The following is a 25,619-nucleotide window of genomic DNA, read 5'->3' on the forward strand; positions in this document are numbered from 1 at the left end:
AGTGGAGTTACTTCACCCACAAGACACCCTTCGACGGAGGAGCAGAGGTAGGAGATAAATCGAGAAGGCACAGCTACACGCAGGCGGAAATCGAGAAGACGAAGCGGGAGAGGAAGCTGATCCCAAGAGAAGAAGCGGAAAAAGGAGGTAAAGATGCCACCTTTCTTCTCCCCCGCTTTCCCTTGCTCTCCTTGTCACAACCTCTCTTTTCTCCCATTCGTCTCCCTACTTTATTCCTCTCTCTCTCTCTCCCTCTGCCTGAAGATAACAAAGCTGCCATGAGAATGATTTCTTCTTGTAAGCTAAATCCTTATAAAAAGCTTAGTTTTCTAACACCATCATGAATTCCTCAATTGATTTAATTAAGATCCTTTATGCCAACAAAGATCACAACAACACAGTAATGTCGGTAGCTAAGTTTCATCATATTATATTGTCACCAAACCAATCATTACTTCCATTGACTTGGAACTATCAAATATAATAATATAATGCATGTACTTACTGACCAGTTTTAATATAATTCAAAGTTAATCCAACAATTCTTCTTCTTACACTTGCATTTTTTTTTCTTTTTTTATTTTCCTATGGTACTAAACCTATGAGCAGCCTATTTGTCCTTTTCTTATGAATCCATTGGTTATAATAATATAAAAATGACTATTTCAAAAATATTAAAATTAGAAGCATCATTGCATTTTAGCTTAGAATATTAGTACATAAACAAATGAGTTTTCTTGAATATATCAAATTTGTTGTGGGTCAGATTCAATATAAAATTTTTAACTATTTCAATCCTTAACAATGTAAGATTATTTTTTATCCTCATTTATTTTTTTTAATTTTACACATAAATATTTTCTTAATATAATAATAAAGAATCTGTTTCTACTTGAAATTTCATCTTGTTGTTGGTTTCGAAATCAAGTCAGACAAATTAAAGTTTTTAAAATTAGTTTGAATTGATAATTATCATATCACACCAATTTCATATGGGTTAAATATATATTTTATAAGTTAAATCAATAAGAAAAGAGAGTTGACTACGAGGACAATGTTTTTTTTTTTTCATTGCTAACATTGATGACATGTGTTAGAAGGATTTGGTTACACCAACTTTGTTACAACTCTTTCTCTTTTTCACAAGTTTAGGAGAGAACCTTTACAAATCTCATACCTCTCTTAGAATGAGCTTTAAACTTTAAAGATAAGGAGGAGAATACTTAACACTTTTTAAGAGTTTATAACTTAGAATCACGAGCCTTTTTGTTTATTTTTCTTATTGTCTCAATAAGTAGGATATTTATAGGCCCTAAATAACTTTAAAAATATAGCCAAAAAATCTCATCCTTCAGTTTTCGGGGTACTAGTAGTACTATCACCAATGTTGGGCGGTACCATCGCCTATAGCACTAAGCACTAGCGGTATCACCACATAGTCTAGGTGGTACTACCGCTTGACTCCCTAGAAGACCATATACTAGTGGTATTACTGCTAGTCTGGATGGTACCACTGCCTAACATTGGTGGTACCATCGTCGGGTCTTCCAGAAAATGCACACTTCGTATGTTCCAGCTCATAGGTGGTTAGCATGGTTACTGATCAAACTATGCGTCACTGAATGAGCCTCCCAATAAGCCCAAATCAGCCCTATAAATAAACCTATAATTGAGTTAGCATGGTTACACCCAAAACTAACTCAATTAAGACTTAAACTACGATGATCAAGATATAATCGATTACAAGACATAAATCTTATATTGTCCAACATGTCATTAGTTCATCCGAACTCGCAATGCATCATGCTTTCCTTTGGCATATTGCCCGATCCATTGGCATGTTGACTCCTACAACATCCGATTTTGACGCAAAGTCCGATTCTTTCGGCTCGATGCCTGATCTCTAACTTCGGCCCAACGTCTGATTTCCTTCTTCAATCAATTTTCCTTTTCATAATCGAAGATAGTCCTGCATCATTTTTCTCAAATACAAATTAGATTATAAACTCATCAATTGATTTCATTATCAAAATCCGGGATTCAACAATATCTCCCTTTTATATGATGACAACTAATTGATGATGAAGTTTTAACTAAACTCTCCCTATCTATATGTCATATAAAAAAAAACTTTGAATTCATAATAACCTTACAATTCAAGTCGAAATAATTTTAATTATTTTCTTTGCAAAGATCATCATTTTACACTTGATATGCATAGTTAAAATAACATTGCATTGTAAAGATCATCGTTTCACACTTCATATGCCTAGTTAAAATAATATTGTATACATCCTATGCATCATCATAATATCAAAGTAATTATTATTTACATCATATATATCATTTCATACATCATCATTATAAATATAATTTTAAATGATCATCACTTTGGGCATAATTTTAAATTAATATACATAATTTCAAAATATTAAAATTTTAAATCATTATAACTTCTTCCCCTTTGTTATCAACAAAAGGAGAAAGCAACTATCAAAATTTTAAAATATGCAAGCTAGTAAGTTAGTAAGTTTTACTTTACTTTAGAATATGTAAGCTAGCAAGTTTTTGAGATGTGAAAGTTAGTAAAATTTTTGCTTTGCTTGAGATATCCAAGAAAGTAATTTCTGCTTCTTGAGATAGTAAGCTAGCATTTTTTTGCTTTCTGAGATGGACAAGATAGAACTTCTCTCTCTCCCATTTGTCATTATAAAAAAAAAGAGGGGACTGATTCGATAGTGCAAAAATATTTCAATCATCACATAAAAAAAAGATCAAGTTGTGAATACCGAAAGACTATGAATTATTTTGACAAATATCTTTTTTTATAAATAGTAAAAAGAAGGAATCATAGGAAACAATCTTGATTCAAAAGAAAACTCAAGTCATGAAAACTGAAAAATCAAGATAATGATCCGAAAAATATATAAGAAGAATTCATGCATTTGGATGATTTAATATGCCTAATTCTCTTCTAATAAAATTAAATTATTCATCATTCAATTGTTTCATAAAAATATCTACTAATTGATATTTTATGTCAATAAAATATAAAGATATATCATGATTATTAATATAATCTTTAATAAAATGATGCTTAATATCAATATGTTTAGTTTTAGAATGTTGAATGAGATTTTTTATTACATTTTATATAAATATTTTTCATGTAAAGTCCATAGTCTTCTAAAGTGTTTTTCATCCAAATAACTTGTGCACAATATGTATTTACTGTTATATATTTTATTCAGCTTCGGTTGTATATAATGCAATAGAATTTTGTTTCTTAAAAGACCAAGAACCAAGTGCATGACCTAAGAGTTAACATGTTTTAGATATGCTTTTTCTATCTATTCTACATCTAGTAAAATTAGCATCAGCATAGGCAATTAATTCAAAATTTTTAGATTTTAGATACCATAATCCTAGATTAAAAGTTTCTTTTAAGTATCTAAAAATCCTTTTAACTACTTTATAATGATATTATTTAAGATTAAATTGAAATCTAGCACAAGTCTAGTTGTTGTGAAGTATAGTAAACTAGCTATCATACCTTTCAAAAAATTATTCTTAATAAGAAATAAACTAAGTCTCTCATACTAAGCCCTTGGGGCTTACTTCAATCCATAGAGCGTCTTAGATAACCTAAAAACATAGTTCAGAAAAAGAATATTCTCAAATATGAGTAGTTGCTCAACATAAACTTCTTCATAAATAAACCCTTAAGAAAAGAACTTTTAACATTCATTTGAAATAACTTAAAATTATTACAACAAGCATAGGCAAGGAGTATCCTTATGGCTTCAAGTCTTGCCACAAAAACGAAGGTTTCTTCATAGTCGATACATTTTTCTTGATTGAAACTTTTAGCCACTAATCTAGCCTTGCTTCAAACCACGATACTAAGTTCATCTTGTTAGGACCGTAACGACACTAAAAGAGGGGATAAATTAATACTTTCATAAAATTACGATTTTGATTTTATTCGATAAAAATCGATATTAAAAGTGTGGTTGACTTAGAGTAAGTGTAATAAGCAATAGTAATGAAGAGAAGAAAGGAAATCCACACCACATTTATAGTGGTTCGGTTGTCACGGCCTACGTCTACTCTCGGTTCCTCTTCCATCGAGGCCATCATCATTCACTAATAATATTCTTTCAATGGGCAAAGACTAACTACCCTCTTTACAACTTTTTTTTTCATTTTCACAAGTTTAGGAGAGAACCTTTACGAGTCTCACAGCTCTATTAGAATGAGCTCTAAACTTCAATGAAGAGGAGAGGCGCACTCAACACTTTTCAAGAGTTTACAACTTAGAATCATAAGCCTTTTTATTCATTTTTCTTGCTAACTCAAGAAAGAATGAGTAGAGTATTTATAGGCCCCAAATGGCTTCAAAAATGAAGCCAAAAAGTCTCATCCCCAGGATTTCAAGGTCCTGACAGTACTATCACTAGTGCTGAGTGGTACCACCGCTTGCAGCATTAACTTTTGGTAGTACCATCGCCTAGTCTAGGTGGTACTATCGCTTGACAAAATGGGAGATCATGTATTGGTGATACTATCGCTAATTTGGGAGGTACCATTGCTTGACACTAGTAGTACCACCACCAGATTTTTTGGAAAACGTACACTTAGCATGTTCTAACTCATAGGCCATTTCATGTTGGGTCCAGCCCATATGTGGGCTTGGACAATTGGGCCTATTGAGCCCAAATCAGTAATTAAGAGAGAAAGGGCAAAATTGGACAGATTGCAGCGTGGGTGTGCGCGCAGTGAGATTGCAGCGTGCGGCGTGCAGATGAAAGAGGAGAGAGAAATAGAGAGAGAAAGATTAGGTTTCTGAGTTTTCTGCTTGACGATCGGTGGCCAAACGTTGTCAGTTTTGGCCCAAATTTTATGTGGAGAATCCTTGCAGCAAACTCTACAATCCTAACGGTGTTGATCTGCAGTTTACCCTCTCTAAGGTACTTTCCTGCGATATGTACTCTGTGAGACCTAGAATTCTCTTTTGAGTAGATCCATCCTACGTGATGAAGATATGCTATCCTTGAGTCAAGATCTATGATCTTGATGTTATTCTGATCCTCTAGTTATTCTAGAGAAGACCTACTGTAAACCTGTTATCATTATTATTGATAGTGGAAGTTTGAGGTGGACTACGGTCCCGTGATTTTTCCCACATTGGGTTTTCCACGTTAAAAAGATTTGGTCTCACTGTGTGATTGATTTTTGCTCTATTGTTTATGCTGTGCTGGTTGATATTTTCATTTGGATATCAAGTTGGTATTTTGATGAGGAACCTATTTTGATACACAAAGAGGGAAAGAATTATTCCGCATTAACAGGTTTCTTCCCAACAAGTGGTATCAGAGCATTAGGTTGTTTGGTGCTAGTTTTTCTTGTGTGATTGAAATGGAGTCTGATGGTATGATTAAATTGAACTCATCAAATTATTCAACTTGGAGGCGTATGATGGAAGATTTGCTTTATTGCAAAGATTTGTATAAGCCCATCAAGGTTAAAGATAAACCTTCTACTATGGACGATGAAGAATGGGAAGTTCAACATAGAAAAGCTATTGCCTATATTAGAAGATGGATGGATATAAACTTGCATGAGCATATTTCAGATGAAACCGGAGCTGATGTTGTTTAGCAAAGGTTAGAAAACCTCTTTGCGAAAAAGACAGTGGGAAATAGAATTTCTCTCCTCAGAAGGCTTGTAAATTTGAAGTATAAAGATGGTGGTAACATTATTGAGCACATAAGCCTATTTCAGAGTCTTGCAAACAAGTTGGTTGCTATGAAAATGAATATAGATGATGAGATGCAGGGATTATTACTTCTCAGCTCTTTACCAGAAAGTTGGGAAACGTATGTGGTGACTATTTGTAACTCCACGCCAGAGGGGACTCTAACCATAGATATGGTTAAAGACAGTTTGCTAAATGAAGATGCAAGAAGGAAAGAACAGGGTGAATCTTCTTCTGGTGCATTTGTTACTAAAAAACAAGAAAGACGTGGAAGAAGTCATAGCAGAAATCCATATGGTTATAGAGGAAGATCCAAGTCTAGAAGAGATATCAAATGTTTTCACTGTAATAGGCCAGGTCACATGAAGAAAGAGTGTAGGTTTTGGAAGCGAGAACAGAATGAAATGAAGAAAAATGAGAAAGAGACCAATACAGTTGCTGCTGAAGGTAATATCACTATTGTTTGTGATGAAGGTTGTGTTAGCCTTGTAGCTCAGGACAGTAGCTGGGTAATTGACTCTGGTGCTTCATTTCATGTCACTTCTCATGGTGATTTCTTTAGATCTTACACTGCTGGTGATTTTGGTAATGTCAGAATGGGAAACAATGGTACATCTAAGGTTGTGGGTATTGGAGATATTTGCTTGGAGACCAGTATTGAGAGCAAATTAATACTCAAAGATGTAAGGCATGTTCCAAATATTCGTCTTAACTTGATATCTACAGGTAGACTTGATGATGAGGGCTTTGCACATTATTTTGGTGAAAGTAAATGGAAACTCACTAAAGGTTCTCTAATTGTGGCAAAAGGAAAGGAGATTAACTCTTTTTATGTCATGGAAGCTAAGCTACACAAAGGAGAGATTAATGCAATTCGAAAAGGTGAAAGTATAGATCTTTGGCATAAGAGACTTGGACATATCAGCGAGAAGGGACTTCAAACTCTTGCTAGAAAGCAGTTCTTACCAGAGTTGCAAGGTACATCTCTTAAATCTTGTGATCATTGCTTAGTTGGAAAAACACATAGAGTTGCATTTCAGACATATCCATCATCTAGAAGATCAGATGTTATTGATTTAGTTCATACTGATGTTTGTACTATGCAAACTAGAACTCTTGGAGGTGCTCTTTATTTTGTTACTTTTATTGATGACCATTCTAGAAAAGTGTGGGCTTTTGCTTTGAAATCTAAAGACCAGGTACTCGATGCTTTCAAGCAGTTTCATGTCAGTGTTGAAAGAGAAACTAGCAGAAAACTAAAGTATATTCGATCAGATAATGGTGGCGAGTACAGGGGTCCTTTTGAGAATTATTGCAGGTTTCATAGAATTAGGTTTGAGAAAATAGTTCCTAAAACTCCTCAGCAGAACGGTGTGGCAGAAAGGATGAACAGAACCATTGAAGAAAGGATTAGGTGTATGCTTTCCCACGCCAAGTTACCAAAGTCATTTTGGGGGGAGGCTATGAGAACTACAGTTGACCTGATAAATCTTTCTCCATCAGTTCCTCTGCAAGGTGATGTTCCAGAGAGAGTATGGAGAGGAAAAGATATATCTTATAATCATTTGAGAGTCTTTGGGTGTAAAGCATTTGTTCATATTCCCAAAGATGAAAGGTCAAAGCTTGATAGTAAAGCAAAAGCATGTATCATCTTGGGATATGGTCATGAAGAGTTTGGGTACAGATTATGGGATCCAGTGAATAAGAAGATTATTAGAAGCAGAGATGTTGTGTTTCTTGAAGTCCAATTATTTGATGATGGTGATAATATTGAGAAGCTAGAAACCTCTGTTTATATTCCTTGGAGTTTGGGTCCAGTTCCTTCACTTGTAGTTCATGATGATCATGGGGGAGATGAACAAGAAGATCATGGTGAGAATACCAGTGATGATACACCTACAATTGATGATGTTGAACCAATTGAACCAGCACCTCCACAAGCAGTTGAGATTTTATTGAGAAGATCCACTAGAGAACGACAACCCTCTACCAGATATCCTCCACATGAGTATGTTATGCTTACTGATGGGGGAGAGCCAGAAACTTACCAAGAAGCTATTCTACATGAGAATAAGAGTGAGTGGGTTAAAGCCATGTAAGAAGAGATGAGATCCTTGCTTGAGAACCACACTTATGACTTAGTAAAATTGCCTAAAGAGAAGAAAGCTCTTAAAAATAATTGGGTTTATAAATTGAAGACTGAAAATAATAGCTCACAACAGAGATACAAGGCACGACTAGTTGTGAAAGGATTCAGTCAGAAGAAAGGTATTGACTTTGAAGAAATATTTTCTCCGATTGTAAAAATGTCCTCTATCCGAGTGGTTCTTGGTTTGGCTGCCCGCTTGAATTTAGAAGTTGAGCAACTTGATGTAAAAACAGCATTTCTTCATGGTGACTTAGAAGAAGAAATTTACATAGAGCAACCAGAAGGTTTCAAAGTCAAGGGAAAAGAAAATCTGGTATGTATAAGCTTAAGAAAAGCTTATATGGACTCAAACATGCACGTAGACAGTGGTACAAGAAGTTTGATTCCTTTATGATGAGCCAAGGGTATGATAGAACCACATCTGATCATTGTGTGTTTATGAAGAAATTTTCATATGATGATTTTATTATTTTACTGCTATATGTTGATAATATGTTGATTGTTGGCCATGATGTTGAAAAAATTGGAAAGCTTAAAAGAGAGCTAAGTAAGTCTTTTGCCATGAAAGACTTGGGATCGGTGAAACAAATACTTGGCATGAAGATTCTTCGTGATAGGAAGAAAAAGAAGATTTGGCTATCTCAGGAGACTTACATTGAAAAGGTTCTTGAAAGATTCAACATGAGTAAAGCCAAAGCAGTTTGTTCCCCACTTGCAGGTCATTTCAAGCTAAGTTCGAAACAATGTCCTACAAGTGAGAAAGAAAAAGAAGAAATATCTAGAGTGCCTTACTCATCTGCAGTAGGCAGTTTGATGTATGCTATGGTTTGTACTAGGCCAGATATAGCTCATGCAGTTGGAGTTGTTAGCCGATTTCTCTCAAATCCTGGAAAGGAACATTGGGTAGCAGTGAAATGGATATTAAGATATCTAAGAGGTACTTCCAGGTTGTGTTTATGTTTTGGTGGTGATGAACCTATGTTAGAAGGTTACACAGATGCAGACATGGCAGATGATACTGATTCCAGGAAGTCCACTTCGGGATTCTTGATGACATTTGCAGGAGGAGCAGTCTCTTGGCAGTCTAAGTTACAGAAGTGTGTTGCTCTATCAACCACAGAAGCAGAATACATAGCAGTTACTAAAGCCTGCAAAGAAGCTTTATGGATGAAAAAGTTTCTACAGGAATTGGGCTTGAAACAGGAAGTATACACTGTTTATTGTGACAGTCAGAGCGCCATTCACCTCTCCAAGAATTCAACATACCATTTTAGATCCAAGCATATTGATGTGAGATATCACTAGATTCGTGATGTGCTTGAGATGAAAGAATTACAGTTGGAAAAGGTACATACCAATGAGAATGGTTCAGATATGTTGACAAAGTCTTTGCCTAAGGAGAAGCTTGAAGCATGTAGGCGAAGAGCGGGCTTGGTACAGCCCACCATATGAGCTGGAGGGGGAGAATTGTTGGGTCCAGCCCATATGTGGGCTTGGACAATTGGGCCTATTGAGCCCAAATCAATAATTAAGAGAGAAAGGGCAAAATTGGGCAGATTGCAGCGTGGGTGTGCGCGCAGTGAGATTGCAGCGTGCAGCGTGCGGCGTGCAGATGAAAGAGGAGAGAGAAATAGAGAGAGAAAGATTAGGTTTCTGAGTTTTCTGCTTGACGATCGGTCGCCAAACGTTGTCAGTTTTGGCCCAAATTTTATGTGGAGAATCCTTGCAGCAAACTCTACAATCCTAACGGTGTTGATCTGCAGTTTACACTCTCTAAGGTACTTTCCTGTGATATCCACTCTGTGAGACCTAGAATTCTCGTTTGAGGAGATCCATCCTACGTGATGAAGATATGCTATCCTTGAGTCAAGATCTATGATCTTGATGTTATTCTGATCCTCTAGTTATTCTAGAGAAGACCTACTGTAAACCTGTTATCATTATTATTGATAGTGGAAGTTTGAGGTGGACTACGGTCCCGTGGTTTTTCCCACATTTGGTTTTCCACGTTAAAAAGATTTGGTCTCACTGTGTGATTGATTTTTGCTCTATTGTTTATGCTGTGCTGGTTGATATTTTCATTTGGATATCAAGTTGGTATTTTGATGAGGAACATATTTTGATACACAAAGAGGGAAAGAATTATTCCGCATTAACAGGTTTCTTCCCAACATTTCACCACCTGGTCTAGCGGTGCCACCGCCTAACCCAACTATGGGTAACTGAATGAGCTTTCCAATCAACCCAAATCAGCTCCAATTCGAGCCTAATGGGCTCCTAATTAAGTTAGAATGGTTACACCCAAAACTAACTCAATTAAGACCTAACCTACGATGATCAAGACATAAATGATTACAAGACAAAAATTCTATATTGTCTAGCATGTCATTGGTTTATCCAAACTCCTAGCACATCATGCTTTCCTTCGATGTATTGCCCGATCCTTCGGTATGTTGACTACCGCAATATTCGATCTTGGCGTAATATCCGTTTCTTCTGGCCTGATGCCCAATCGTTGACTCCAGCCCAACATCTGATAATTCTGCTTCAATTATTTTACCTTTTCATGATCGAAGTTAGTCCTACATTACTTTTCTCAAACGTTGATTATATCATAAACTCATCAATTGATTTTATCATTAAAATCTGGGATTCAACAGTCTCTCTCTTTTTGATGATGACAATCAATTGATGATGAGGTTTTAACTTAACTCACTCTATTGAAATAAAATTTGAATTTAGAAAATGATAATCTTAGAATTCAAGTCGAAATAATTTTAATCATGAATCATAGTGATCATATACAACACATGCATATCATTGCATACATCATCATCATAAGTTAAAGTATTGCATTCATAATTCTAAATCATCATGCATAAAACATAAAATCATCATCACTTTTGGCATAACATGCATAATACCAAAACATTTTCAAATCATCATTACTTCTCTCCCATTTTCATCAACAAAAAAGGAGAAAAGTGCAACTAGTATTTTTTTTTTAAATATACAAGCTAGTAAGTTAGTAAGTTTTACTTCACTTTAGAATATACAAGTAGCAAGTTTTCTAAGATGTGCAAGCTAGCAATTTTGCTTCTCTTAAAATGTGCAAGCTAGCACTTTTGGTTCTCTTGAGATGTGCAAGCTAGCACTTTTACTTCTCTTGATATGGGCATGCTAGTGATTCTTTTTCTCTCCTTTTTCATTATAAAAAAAAAGAAAGGAGAAGGAAAAGATTCAATGGTGCAAAAATTTACATCAATATTTCAATCATCACAAAAAAAAGAAAGATCAAGTCATGAATACCAAAAAACCATGAGTTATTTTTAGTAAATCACTTCTTTTGTAAATAGCAAGAAGAAGGAATGATAGAAAATGATCTTGATTCAAAAAGAAAACTCAAGTCATGAAAACCGAGAAATCAAGATAATAATCCAAAAAATATATAAGAAGAATTCATGTATTTGGAAGATTTAACATGCCTAATTCTCTTCTAATAAAATCAAATTATTCTTCATTCATTGGTTTAGTAGAAATATCTGCTAATTGATATTTTGTGTCAATAAAATCTAAGGATATATCATGATTATTAACATGATCCATAATAAAATGATATCTAATATCAATGTATTTAGTTCTAGAATGTTGAATGGTATTCTTTGTTAAACATATTGTACTAGTGTTATTATATTTTATAGGAATATTTTTCAACTAAAGTTCATAGTCTTCTAAAGTATTTTTCATCTAAATAACTTGTGCACAACATGCACCTACTGCTACATATTCAGCCTAAGCTATAGATAATGTAACAAAATTTTATTTCTTGAAAGACCAAGAAACAAGTGTATGACCTAGGAGTTGACATATTCCAGATATGCTTTTTCTATCTATTCTACATCCAACAAAATCAGCATCAGCATAGGCAATCAATTCAAAATTTTTTAGATTTTAGATACCATAATCCTATATTATGAGTTCTTTTAAGTATCTAAAAATCTTTTTAACTATTTTATAATAAGATTATTTAGGATTAGTTTGAAATCTATGATAAAGTCCAACACTAAATATAATATCAAGTCTAGTTGCTATGAGGTATAGTAAACTACCTATCATACCTCTATAAGTCTTTTGATCAAAACATTCTCCTTCATTGTCCATAATTAATTTTGTAGAGGTGCTCATTGGTGTGTTAATAGTCTTAGCACTATCCATATGAAATCGGTTTAATAGATCTAAAGCATACTTAGTTTAACTAACAAAAGTTTCATCACTTAGTTGTTTAATTTACAATCCTAAGAGAAATGTCAATTCATTCATTAAAATTATTTTAAATTTTTGGCTCATACTTCTGGCAAAAGATTCATACAAAGACTTATTTGTAGAACCAAAAATAATATCATCAACATAAATTTGAACCATAAAAAATTATTTTTAAACTATTTAATAAATAATTTGGTATCGACCTTGCCTTTCAAAAAATCATTCTTAATAAGAAATGAACTAAATCTCTCGTACCAAGCCCTTGTGGCTTATTTCAATCTATAGAGAGCCTTAAATAACTTAAAAACATGATTCGGAAAAAGAACATTCTCAAATCCGGGTGGTTGTTCAGCATAAACTTCTTCAGAAATAAAACCATTAAGAAAAACACTTTTAACATCCATTTGAAATATATTAAAATTATTACAACATGCATAGGTAAGGAGTATTCTTATGGTTTTAAGTTTTGCCATAAGAGTGAAGGTTTTTTTATAGTCGATACCTTCTTCTTGGTTGAAATAGTTGGCTACTAATCTAGCATTGTTTCGAACTACGATAATAAGTTCTTCTTGCTTATTCCTAAAGACACATTTAGTGTCAATTACAAGATGGTCACTAGATCTAGGAACAAGCATCTACACTTTATTTCTCTCAAATTTATTTAACCCTTCGCAGAAACTCATGAGTCATCTTTTAGAGCATCGTCAATGCATTTATGTCAATTTGAGACAAAAATGCAGCATTAGCATAAAAATTTTTAAATGAAGAATGAGTTTAAACACCTTTTGATATATCTCCAATGATTAACTCATTAGGATACTCCTTAGGAAGAGCATCTACATACTTCGATTCCTTGGGTAAGGATTCTTTTGAAGTAGATACATCCAAGTTGCTTGGGAGATGAGAATTTTCATTTAAATTCAAAATATCAAAATCAAACTCATCATCAAGATCATTTTTCTTAAATTCGAAAAACTCTTTAAAAATAAAATGGATAGATTCTTCAATAATCAAAGTTCTTTTATTAAAAACTCAAAAAGCTTTAGAAATAGAGGAATATCCAAGAAAAATATCTTCGGATTTTGTATCAAATTTTTTTAAGGTATCCTTTTCATTTAAAATAAAGTATTTATAACCAAAAACTTTAAAATATGAAATGTTGGGTCTTTTATTGTTCCATAATTCATAAGGAGTTTTAGAAAATAGTGGTCTTACGAGAAGCCTGTTCATGACATAGTATGTCATGTTAATGGCTTTGACCCAAAAGGATTTGGGTAGGCTATGTTTATTAAACTCCTATTTTTTCTCTCAATAACTCCATTTTATTATGAATTTATTAGAGTAGAGAAATTATGATTATACCTATTTAAATCATAAAAATATTTAAAAAATTATGGTTTTTAAATTCACCACCATGATCACTATGAATAGAGGAAATCATAAAATTCTTTTCATTTTAAACTTGTTTGTAAAATTTTAAAAAAATATTTAAAGCAATCATTTTTATGTGTCAATAAGTATGTCCAAGTATATCTACTATAATCATCAACAATCACAAAATTATATTTACTACCTCCTAAACTTGTGATATCAATTGGTCCAAATAAATCTATATGAATTAATTATAGTGATCTAGAGGTACTTACTTGATTTTTAGACTTAAAGCTACCCTTTATTTATTTACTTAGTTGGCATATATCATAAACTTTATCTTTGACAAATTTAATTCTAGGCATACCTAGTTCTTTAATTATAATTTATGAAATTAGTTTTATATTTACATGGCCTAATTTCCTATGCTAAAGCTATGTTTCATCTTTTAAAACTAAAAAATAAGTTTTATCATAAAAATCATCAAGATTAATAGTATACATATTATTAGTCCTTAAGGCAATCATAGATATATTTTTATTTGATATCTCTATAATACAAGCATTAAATTCAAATTTAATGCTTATCACACAATTGATTAATGATTAGTAAGTTATGTTTCAAACCATCTACTAATAAAACATCTTTAACTAAAAAGTTTTATTTATTACCTATATTTCCTTGGCCAATAATTTTTCCTTTATTGTTGTCTCTAAATATGACATATCATTTATCTTGACTAGTGAGCTTAGAAAAATGTGTTAGATCTTTGGTGATGTGCCTTTAGCACTATTAAGATACTATCTCTTTCTCTTAGCTTTTGATTGTAAATATATCTATAAGAAATAGAGTTTGCTTTAGGTACCCATTTAACTTTAGGTCTCTCATAAAAAGATATATCTATCTTAACTATTGGTATTAAGTTATTTATGGTTCCTTTAGGAACCCAAACTAATTTGTGTGAGCTATATTTTTTAAATAAATATTTATAAGCATAATGACCACATCTACCATAAAAATTATATTTAACTTTGGGAAAAACATACAAAGTTGGTCCTTTAACAAATATGGTTGGCTTTTGTTGAGTATTACTACTCATAAAGTCGATTCCTTCTTTTCAATGTATATAACTTTTGTTAACAAGGATCATATTTAATGATTTGTTTCTAATTTTATATTTTTCTAAAGTTTGTTATAACACTACATTTTTCCTTTTTTACTAAGTCTAACTCTACACATTTACTACAAGAGGTTAACATACAATTATCATACTCATTTATCAATTTTTCAAGTTTATTAGAGAGAGATGCATGATCATTTTTTAGTAATTTATATTTCTTACCACTTAATTTAAAATCATCATATAAATCATGAAAAGTATTAAGCAATTCATCATAAGATAAATGGGTTTTGGTTGAGTCACATACTTGATCATTGAGAGCCATTGAGGTATAGTTTGCCACCTCATCTTTATTAGTTTGCTCCTCACCTTCTGATGCACTTGATTCATCCCAAGTCGCCTCGAATACTTTCTTCTTCTTTTGTGCTAGTATCTTCTTCTTCAATTATGGATATTCACTTTTGTGCTTCATGATTGTAGTTGTTGAGTCTTGATCAAAGTAATTTAGAGTGAGTTAGTTTTAGGTATAATCATGTCAACTTGATTAGGAGTTTATTGGACCTGAATTAGGGTTGAATTATGCCTATTGGAAGGCCAATTCAATGATCTAGTGTTGGGCCAAGTAGTAGCACCGCTAGGCCAAGCAATGGTAATGCTTTTGAGTTAGAAAGTACGAAATACACTTCTCCGAAAAACCCGACGATAGTACCACCAGGGTCCGTCATAGTATCACCCAGTGTCAAGCGATATTACCACCCAATTAGACGATGGTACCACTATAACACAGTCTCTCAAGCTGTGTCAAGTGATGGTACTTCCCAAGCAGCTGGTGGTACCACCAGAGCAATGGTTCCCAAGCTCTATCAAGCGGTAGTATCACCCAACGCAAGCATTGGTATCGCTAGTACCCCGAAAGTTGAGAGATTTAAATTTTTGCCTTCATTTAGGACCTATAAATACTACACTCATGCTTGCTTGATGGTGTAAGAAAAAAAATGGAAACCTATGATTGGAAATATATAAACTCTCTTATAAAGTGTTGAATCTCTTCCTCCTTGAATTTAGAAGTCTTTCTAAGGGAGGTATGAGATTTCCTTATAAAAGAGAGGTATGACGGTTCTCTCCTAAGCCCCTGAAAAGAAAAAAAGGATTGTAACAAGAGTAATTGATTTTTCTCATTGAAAAGAAGATCAGTAGTGAAAGTCGATGGCTTCGAGGGAAAAGGAATTGGGATCGGATATAGATCGGGTCGACCAAACTACTATAAATCTGATTTACATTACTAACTGATTTAGTTGTTCACTACCTTTACTCACATTCTAAGTTAAATGCATTTTTTATACGTATTTTTATCGATCAAACTTTCAAACCAAAATTTTTTAAAAGCACTAATTCCCCCTATTAGTACCTTTATGATCCTAACAAAGACCACATTTCTTGTCTTTTGATAGAAGCGGAATGGAGTAAGGTGATTAGCCCAACCACAAACAAAACAAAAGCAATCTTTACATTTTCTATAGGATTCATAAAATCATTTGAAATAAAATACTTTTATTTCATTTTCCTTTCATTCTTCACCGGTCATTCTTATTGAATCTCTTATCACTAAAATATTATGGGCTTTAATATCACTTATTATGAGAGAGAGAAGAATTTAAAATCAAATGAGAAATGACAAAGATCAACAATGAAGAATATATTAGAAATCAGATAAATGAGTAACATTGTATGATAACTCCCTACTTACATTCATATAGAAAATTAAATTCTATATCCTGTTTTTTTCCATCAAAACCTGGATATATATGAGATATTTATAAAAAAAACCAAACTCTAATTTTTAGGATATCATATTGTTTGTGAGGATTTATTCTTATACTATAATTTCTTATCCTTTTGGGACATTGGCTTAAGAAATCTCAAAATAATTATCAATCCTATCAATCTTTTTTTTATAAATATTTTATCTACTTTTATATTTTCTAAATAGAAAATATTTTTATTTTATTTTTTAAATTTTCAACACTCATCTTTACTAATTTTTTTATTACTAGATTCTTAGACCTTTAATACCAATTATTGGGAGAGAGAGAGAAGAATTATAAAAATAAAAAAATAATTTTAGAGATCAATAATAAAAAAATATGATAAAGTTGATATAAGATTAATATTTTTTGATAACTTTCTATGAGAAAATTAAATTCTTAATCATATGAGATTAATTACAAGATTATTGAGTTATCACCACTAAATACAAATCCTCTTATATATTATCTCACATAAACATGTTGAATCTCAAATTTTGATGAAAAAATCAATTAATGAATTTGTGATCTAATCTGCATTTTGAGTGACCTAAGAGTAGCTTTGACCAAGGAGAGGTAAATTGATTGACATGCCAGATAACATGTGATTTGTACTTTATAATAATTTATCTAGATCGAGTTAGTTTAGATCTAATCAAGTCGATATTTGGATAAAACAATGCCAACTCAATTAAGGATTCATTGGGATTGAGTTGATGCTGTTTGGGCCAAGTGAGGCCTATGTAGCAACCCTCAGCAAGCTCAGGTGGTGGCACCACTAGGGTTGTCGGTGGCACCGCTTGGGACTCGACCTCCCAGGTTGTCTAAGCGATGGTACCACCCAGACACAGTCTTCAAGATTATGTCAGGCAGTGGTACCGTCAGTTGTTAGTCTATCAAGCGGTAAAGACTATGTCAAGCGATGGTACCATCAATTGTCAATCTATCAAGTGGTGGTACTGCCCAATACTAGCGATGGTACCACCAATACCCCGAAAACTCAAGATGAGATCGTTTTGGCTCCAAATTTGAATTCATTTAGGGCATATAAAAACCTCACTCATCCTTGCTTAGTGAACACATAAACTGAGAAAAAAAATTGGGGAAAACACTATTGTAATCTTATGAGAATTCCACTCCTCTAGCAAATATTGATTTCAGTTTAAGAGAGGGGTGAGTGGGTTGTAAACGTTATCTCCTAAACCTGTGAAAAGGAGAAAAGAGTTGTAAGAGGGTAGTTGGTCTTTGTCCATTGAAGGAAGACCGTTAGTGAACGCTGGTGGTCTCAACGGAGGAGAAATCGGGAGTGGACATAGGTCAAATGATCGAACCACTATAAAATTGGTGTGCACTTTCTTGTTGCTCTTTATTACTATTTTTTTCTGCCTTAATTTCTTATCACTCTTATTCTAAATCAAGCATATTTTTAATATCTTTTTCGATATATTTTTATCAAGTCAAAAGTTTCGAATCGACTTAATTTTTACGTAAGCACTAATTCAACTCCCCATCTTAGTGCTAATTTTGGTCCTAACAGTTAGTATCAGAGTTAAGTTATTCTCTATTTAGTTTAACACCTAAGAGAGATGGCTTTTTTCAGCTTTCAAAAGGGTCTTTCTATCACTCGTCTTCCTATGTTTAATAGGACGGACTACACGCATTGGAAAACATGAATGAGAGTTTTCTTATTTTTTTAACTTTGATTTATAGAATATTATCGAATATGATTTTCAACAGCCCTCTAAACCTATGAATAAATGAAATAATTTTAAGAAAAAATCATTTTAGCTAAATGTAAAAGCTATGAATGTTTTATTTTGTGCTTTAGATAAAAATGAGTTTAATCGTATTTTGACTTGTGAAATTACACATGATATTTGGCATATTCTTGAAATCACACACGAAGAAACAAGTAAGGTTAAAGAATTAAAAATTAATCTTTTAATGTGTAGTTTTGAATGAAATCAAGCGAAACCATTGGAGACATATATACCCATTTTATAGATGTTGTCAATGGTTTGAAAGCACTTGGTAAAAGTTTTTTTAATTTTGAACTTATTAACAAAATACTAAGATCCCTTCCGAAAAGTTGGGATACGAAAGTGATGGCAATAAAAGAGACAAAGGACTTAAATAATTTTCTTCTTGAAGAACTTATCAAATCTTTAATAACCTATGAAATGACTTGTATCGAATATGATGAACTTGAGAACAACCTTCCAAAGAACATGAAGGATTTGACACTTAGAACAAATGAAGACCACTCGAGCGAAAGCTCAAGTGATGATGACTTTGAACTCTTAACAATAAAGCTTAAAAAGTTTTTAAAACAAGAATCAAAGAATAAAAATAAACTTAAAAAGAAGAAGCTGTCAAATAAGAAGAAAGTACTCAAGGTGACTTGGGATAAAACGAGTACATCTGAAGACGAGGAGCAAAACAACTAAGACAAAGTGACGAACTACGCCTTAATGGCTTTTGACAATAAGGTAAGTGACTCAATCAAAACCCTTTTACTTTACTATGAAATTACTTGATGCATTTCATGAGTTATTTTTAAATTAGTATATAAAATATAGAAAAAAGGGGGGGGACGGGATCATGCTTCTCTTTCTAGTGATTTTGAAAAATTAAAAAAAAATTGAGCATGACAATTGTATGTTAACTCTTAGCACTAAGTATAAAGAGTTAGATTCACTTAAGAAGAAAAATGCATTACTACAATAAACAAAATGATTTTGATTGAAAATGATTTATGTTTAATGAAATCATGCTTAATGATTTAATGATGCATGATGATTTGAAGTAACGATGATTTTTGTGATTTACGATTTATTAATCTTGATGACTCTTTTGATAAATCTTGTTTTTCGATTTTAAATGATGATCTATATTTTTGTTTGGCATAAAAGATAAAGGAATATTTGTATGAAATAAATCACTTAAATTGAAACACATAAAAAAAGTAATGCATTATTCTTGAAAATGTCTCTATCCCTAAAATCTTATGGAGTTTTTAATAAGAGATTAATCAATCTATTTATGTCATTTTGAATCTATTGAAAGTGATTTCGATGATTTGATGATTTGAATTTGAATGAGTTTTATCTATATCATGATCTTGAATTCTCAAAATTATAACTTGAGATTTTCTTTATATGAATCAAGATCTCCTACTCTTTATTCTATTTTTTATCTTGATTTCTTAGTTTTCAATGACTTACGTTTTCTATTTGAATCAAGATCGTTTATTATGATTCTTCCTTTTTCTATTCACTATAAAGAAGATTTCTTTTAATCATAATTCTTCTCTTGATTTCTCAATATTTTTAAAATTTTCTATGATGTTTTTATTTAAGAGGAGATTTATATAAATTATATTCTTAATTTCTCAACTTGAGATTCATTATGACTCCTTTGTATTGATCATCAAATTAATCTCTTATGTTTTGAAGTTTTTCTTGATAATACAAAAGACCGATGATCTTTTGTATTGATTGATCTTTCATGATCTTTGATATCCTTCATATGATGATCATTTATGTAAATTTTTGTACCTCCCCTCTTCTTCTTTCTGGTTTGCAATAACAAAGGGGGAGAAAGTTTTGCTAGCTTGAATATCGTAAAAGGAAGCAAAAATTACTAACTTGCATATTTTAAGGAAAGAAAACTTGCTAGCTTGCAAAAGGAGATAAAAATTACTAGCTTGCACATTGCAAAAGAAAGCAAAATTGTTTGGTTGCACATTTCAAAAAAAGTAGAAACTTGCTATCTGGCACATCTTAAGAGAAAGCTTACTCATCTCAAAAAAGCAAAACTTGCTAGCCTTCATACTTCAAAGAGAAGTAACACTTGTCAACTTGTTAACTTGCATGTTCTAAAGTAATGTAAATCTTGCTAAATTGCTAGCTTGAAAATTTGCTAGTTGCACTTCTTTTTTTTGTTGATGACAAAGGAGGAGAAGTTATGATGGTGATCATGCATGGTGTACTTTGAACATGTCTTGAAATACTTACGATTTTAAGATATATGCAATGATGTGATTAATTGGTTCTTTCAATAATCATGATGCATGCAATAATGAAATAGTCATGATTTTCTGAATTCAAAGTTTCTATCAATATGACATATTGATAAGGGGAGTTTAGTTTAAACTCCATCATCAATTGATTATCATCATAAAAAATGGGGAGATTGTTGAATCTTGGATTTTGATGATGAAATCAATTGATGAGTTTGTGATCTAATTTGTATTTTGAGTGATGCAAGACTAGCTTCGATCAAGGAGAGAGAAACTGATTGAAATAGGAGGAATCAAATGTTGGGCTAGAGTTAAATATGTCATGAGATTGGACATTGGGCCGGAGGATCGATCGACGTGCTAGTAGAAGGACTTCATGTCGTGAGTTCAAGCATCTAGTCGAAGGGTCGGACATTGCGCCAAAGAGATCGAAAGTTACGGGAGTCAACATGCCAACTTGGTAATACGTCGAAGGAGAGGACGATGTGATAAAGGATCGGACAAAGCGCTGGAAGAACCAATGACATGCCGGATAATATATGATGCATGCTTTGTAATAATTTATCTAGATCAAATTAGTTTAGGTCTAATTGAGTCGGTATTGAGATAAAATAATGCCAACTCAATTAGGAGCCCATTGGGCTTGAGTTGGGACTATTTTAGGCCAAGTGAGACCTATGCATTAACTCTCAGTAGGCCTAGATGGTGGCACTGCTAGGGCTAGCGATGACACCACCTAGGACTCGACTTCCTAGGTTTTCTAGGCGATGGTATTACCTAGACCGTCTGTGGTATCACCTAGACAAAGTTTTCAAAATTTTATCAAGCGGTAGTATCGTCAGGCTGAGCGGTGGTACCACCTAGTGTTAGTGTCAGACTAAGCGATGGTAACATCAGTTGTCAGTCTATTAGGCAGTGGTACCGCTCAGTACTGGCAGTGGTACCGTTAGTACCCAAAAACCTGGGATGAGATTGTTTTGGCTCTAAATTTGAATCCATTTGAGGCCTATAAAAACCCCACTCATCCTTGCTTAGTGAACACATAAACTAAGAATAAAAATTAGGAAAAATACTATTGAATCTTATAAGAAAAATTAGGGAAAATATTGATTTCAGTTTAAGAGAGGGGTGAGTGGGTTGTAAAGGTTATCTTCTAAACTTATGAAAATGAGAAAAGAGTTGTAAGAGAGTAGTTGGTCTTCGCTCATTGAAAGAAGATCATTAGTGGACACCAGTAGCCTCAATAGAGGAGGAATCGAGAGTGGACGAAGGTCACGATGATCGAACTACTATAAAATTGGTGTGCACTTTCTTGTTGCTCTTCGTTACTGTTATTTTTTGCTTTAATTGCTTATCACTCTTATTTTAAGTCAAGCACACTTTCAATATCTTTTTCGATGCATTTTTATCAAGCCAAAAGTTTCGAATCGACTTAAAATTAAAAAGTTTAATTATTAATTAGGATTGTTTAAAAAATATTAGGATTGTTTAAAAAAGAGATAATTTTTATCAAGCCAAAACTTTTAAATTAAAAAGTACTAATTATTAGACTATAAAACTCATTGTTTTTATTTTGAGTCGGTTTGGAATTAAATTAGAAACATCAATTTTAGTATCGATTTTAATTTTTAGGAATTGAAATCGAATCGCTTGATCTCAGTTTTGATCGTTTAATTTTTAGGAATTCAAAGTTATTGAACCGTTGATCTGATTTGATTTTGATTTCGAATCAATTTAATTTTGATTAAATCGAATCAGTCCAGCATTAGACCAACTTTTCGTCGTCGGTCGAATTCCTCAAGTAATGTTGGTTTTGTGTATTAGATGGTGAATGACTTACATTGTATGTATGAATTATTTGAATATGTCCGAAGAAAATGCATCGATCAAAGAAATCTCATAAAAATTAGATAGTGGGGCTGATGTATTTGTATACATCCCAACAATGCTTAGGCATGAAAAACGCCATGAACACACTGTCGGTGCCTCACCCATATTTTTTTTGCGTCTGGAATTGTACAACAACGTAGCTATTCGTCATCACCCAATTCTTGTGGGAATTATATGCCTCTCATTCTATCCTTATTATTCTAGTTTGATGAACCATCCAATTACTCATGCACAGAATCCTCTTCCTCTCACAACAAGTCCTGAGCTCACCTGAGAGAGTCTTCCTCTCACAAGATGCTCACTTTAAATGGTATACGTGTCATCATTCCATTGGATTTTTTTTATACCGTCAACAACAAGGAGTTAGACTTTCTAAGTATTCGTCCCTTAATTGGTTGCGTACCTCATCTGTGGTCGGAGCTGACATGTGCGGATCCAGACAGGGAACACACTTCCGACGCTCCTTTGAATTGACACGTTATCACTCACAAGCATGTTTACGAATCGGAATGCTAAACGACCGTCCATCTGTTCTGATTGAACGATCGAATCAGATGAATTGCTGAGATGAGACGAGTTGCAGAGTTAACCCCTCTTGCTCTCTTTCTTCCCTCCTCTTGGCTCGGTCGCTCGCTTTTATCCGTGGTTGCGACAAGAGAAGACTGTAGATGGAAATGGGAGGCGGAGCAGCCACGGGCGACGGCATGGGCCACGAGAAGGAGATGAAGATGACGATGCACATGACCTTCTTCTGGGGCGAGAACGTGGAGATCCTTTTCTCCGGCTGGCCCGGAGACCGCGGACTCGGCATGTACCTCCTCGCCCTCCTCTTCGTCCTCACCATCTCCGCCCTCACCGACTTCCTCTCCACCGTCTCCCGGAGGCGCTGTGGCGGCATGGCCGCCGTACTGCACGCCGTGCGCATGGGGTTGGGCTACCTGGTCATGCTCGCCGTCATGTCCTTCAACGGTGGCATCCTCGTCGCGGCCGTCGCCGGCCACGCCCTCGGCTTCCTCCTCTCACGAAGCCTACTCCGACGAGCTGAATCCAATCACGCAGACGATACAGGGAGTGCCAGCGCCGGCCAGCTTCCTCCCTCCAAGATAATAAGCTCACGGTCGTAGGTGGGGGCTTGTCCAATTCTCTTTGTATTCCTTCCTATAATTCACCTGCTAATTGCTACTGCAATCTTCACAACAAGTATCAAACTACGTATATTTTAAGTTTATATCAATCTTGTCATTAATTTTCAAGGTAGTTTTAAAACGGGTAAAAGAATCTCTAGCTGTGAGTCATTCGTCAACTCTTTGCATGCAAAGCTGCAGCAGTGCAGAGTCATGAGATGGAATGTGTTTGTCTTCCTTAGTTTAACAAAAGAAGCATAGGTGCCATCAAATCATTTAACGAATCTCAACATCATTTAGAATGATGTGTATACAAGCATCGTTTATATTATTCTGCAGTGTCTCGTCACCGGTGAAGAGTAGTCATGCGGTCAAACTTTTGGATACATCCAACACAGGGTGGTAGATGGATTTGTTGAACTAGAAATCCTCAAAAGCGCGTCGATGCAGGCAAAGTCACAAGTAACCAAGCTGCGGTTAAACGAAGAAAGAAAAAGCCACTACGATTTCACGGAAGGAATGGAAGAATGCAGTCAAAGCCTTGCATCGAAGACCAGATCATCAACCCCACGCATTGAATGCAACGTTAGGAAGGTGGAGAAGACATGTCAGTTGGCTTCATGCATAACTCCAAGTAGTGAGAGAGAAAATAAATAAATAATAATAATAATAATAATAATAGAAAAAACGAAAAGTTTCCAATAAAATTAGCTATATATATATATATATATATATATATATTGGCATGAAGGATAAATTATAATTTTTTCTTAAATAAAAAAGAAGTCACCCATAACCCAACAAGCCTTCTAATCTTTATCCACCCAAAAAAAAACAACCACTCATCTAGATATCTTAATTTAAATCCTTATATTTCGTTAGATCTCATCCTAACTATTTGAGCTAATTTTATCACACTCTTAATTCAAAATAGTTATAAATTAAAATTTTACCTCAAAAAATAAATTTTTTATTTTGCTAAAGCTTTTGTAAAGATATGGACAAATTAATCTTTGGTTTTGTAGTAGTATGTTTAAATTTCTTATTTATCAATCAGTTTACGAATGAAGTGTTGTCGAGCTTCAATGTATTTGGTGCATTCATAGAAGATAGGATTCTTCATCATTTTGTAATAGTAGACTCGTTATCACAATAGATTTTAATTGATTTATTTTAATTTTCTTAGATATTTGTTAGAATTCTTTGAAGCCAAATTGTATGACCTATTGTACTTGTAACAATAATATACTCTGTCTCATAACTTTAGAGAATAATACATTCTTTTTTGTGATCCATGAAATCACCTCTAAGCCAATGTTAAACAAAAATCCTAAAATATTTTTTCTGCACAATCAACCCAATCATTATTAGGACATGAATAGAACTTAAAATCTTTTACCTACTTATAACGAATGTCATAATTGAGAGTTCCATTGATATATTTATATCTTATATTGAATGTGTGAGATAAATTAACCCTTTAATTAAACTTCTATATTATCTCATTCATTTTTTTTCAACTACATCATCTAACATAAATTTATCATTTATATTTATTGGAATATTCACTGGCTTACAAGTTTTCATATGAAATCTTTAGCATATTTTTCTTGACAAAAAAAATTATTTATATTTTGAATAATTTTCATTCCTAGAAAATAATGTAAAAGCCTCAAATCAATAATTTCAAATTTTGACATCATATTTTTTTAAACTTAGCATATCTAATAAATTTTTAGTATAAATCATATTATCCACATACAAATAGATAACAAGAATTCTTTTATATATAAAGTTTCACTTAAACTTATTTAAAAATTATGTTGAAGAAAGTACTTATCAATTCTAATAGACCCCTGCCTTTGGTATTTATTTCAAACCATATAATGCTTTATCATTTGTATTTATTAGAATATTCAATGGCTTACAAGTTTTCATATGAAATCTTTCTACCAAATCTTTAGCATATTTTCTTTAAAAAGATTATTTACATCTTGAATAATTTTCATTCTCAGAAAATAATGTAAAAACTTCATATTAGTAGTTTTAAATTCTGACAATATTTTTTGAGTATAAATCATATTATCCATATAGAAATAGATAACAAGAAATTTCATA

General features: G+C 33.1%; 2 protein-coding genes across 2 annotated transcripts in view; one reads left to right on the top strand and one right to left on the bottom strand.

Annotated features, from left to right (window-relative positions):
- LOC135671419 (transcription factor DIVARICATA-like) overlaps nucleotides 1-263 on the bottom strand; it is a 1,587-nt gene extending 1,324 nt beyond the window's left edge. Inside the window, exon 1 of the mRNA XM_065179526.1 lies at nucleotides 12-263. The gene's annotated coding sequence lies outside the window, so the exon portion shown is untranslated. The remainder of the gene's footprint in view (nucleotides 1-11) is intronic.
- Nucleotides 264-23,012: 22,749 nt separating this feature from the next.
- On the top strand, nucleotides 23,013-23,640 carry LOC135671439 (copper transporter 6-like). Its single transcript, XM_065179554.1, has one exon. The coding sequence runs from the start codon at nucleotides 23,046-23,048 to the stop codon at nucleotides 23,499-23,501; it is 456 nt and encodes a 151-aa protein (XP_065035626.1). The 5' UTR covers nucleotides 23,013-23,045; the 3' UTR covers nucleotides 23,502-23,640.
- The last annotated feature ends 1,979 nt before the right edge of the window (nucleotides 23,641-25,619 follow it).

Source organism: Musa acuminata, unplaced genomic scaffold, assembly GCF_036884655.1.
Source record: "Musa acuminata AAA Group cultivar baxijiao unplaced genomic scaffold, Cavendish_Baxijiao_AAA HiC_scaffold_1139, whole genome shotgun sequence".
Classification (NCBI taxonomy): domain Eukaryota; kingdom Viridiplantae; phylum Streptophyta; class Magnoliopsida; order Zingiberales; family Musaceae; genus Musa; species Musa acuminata.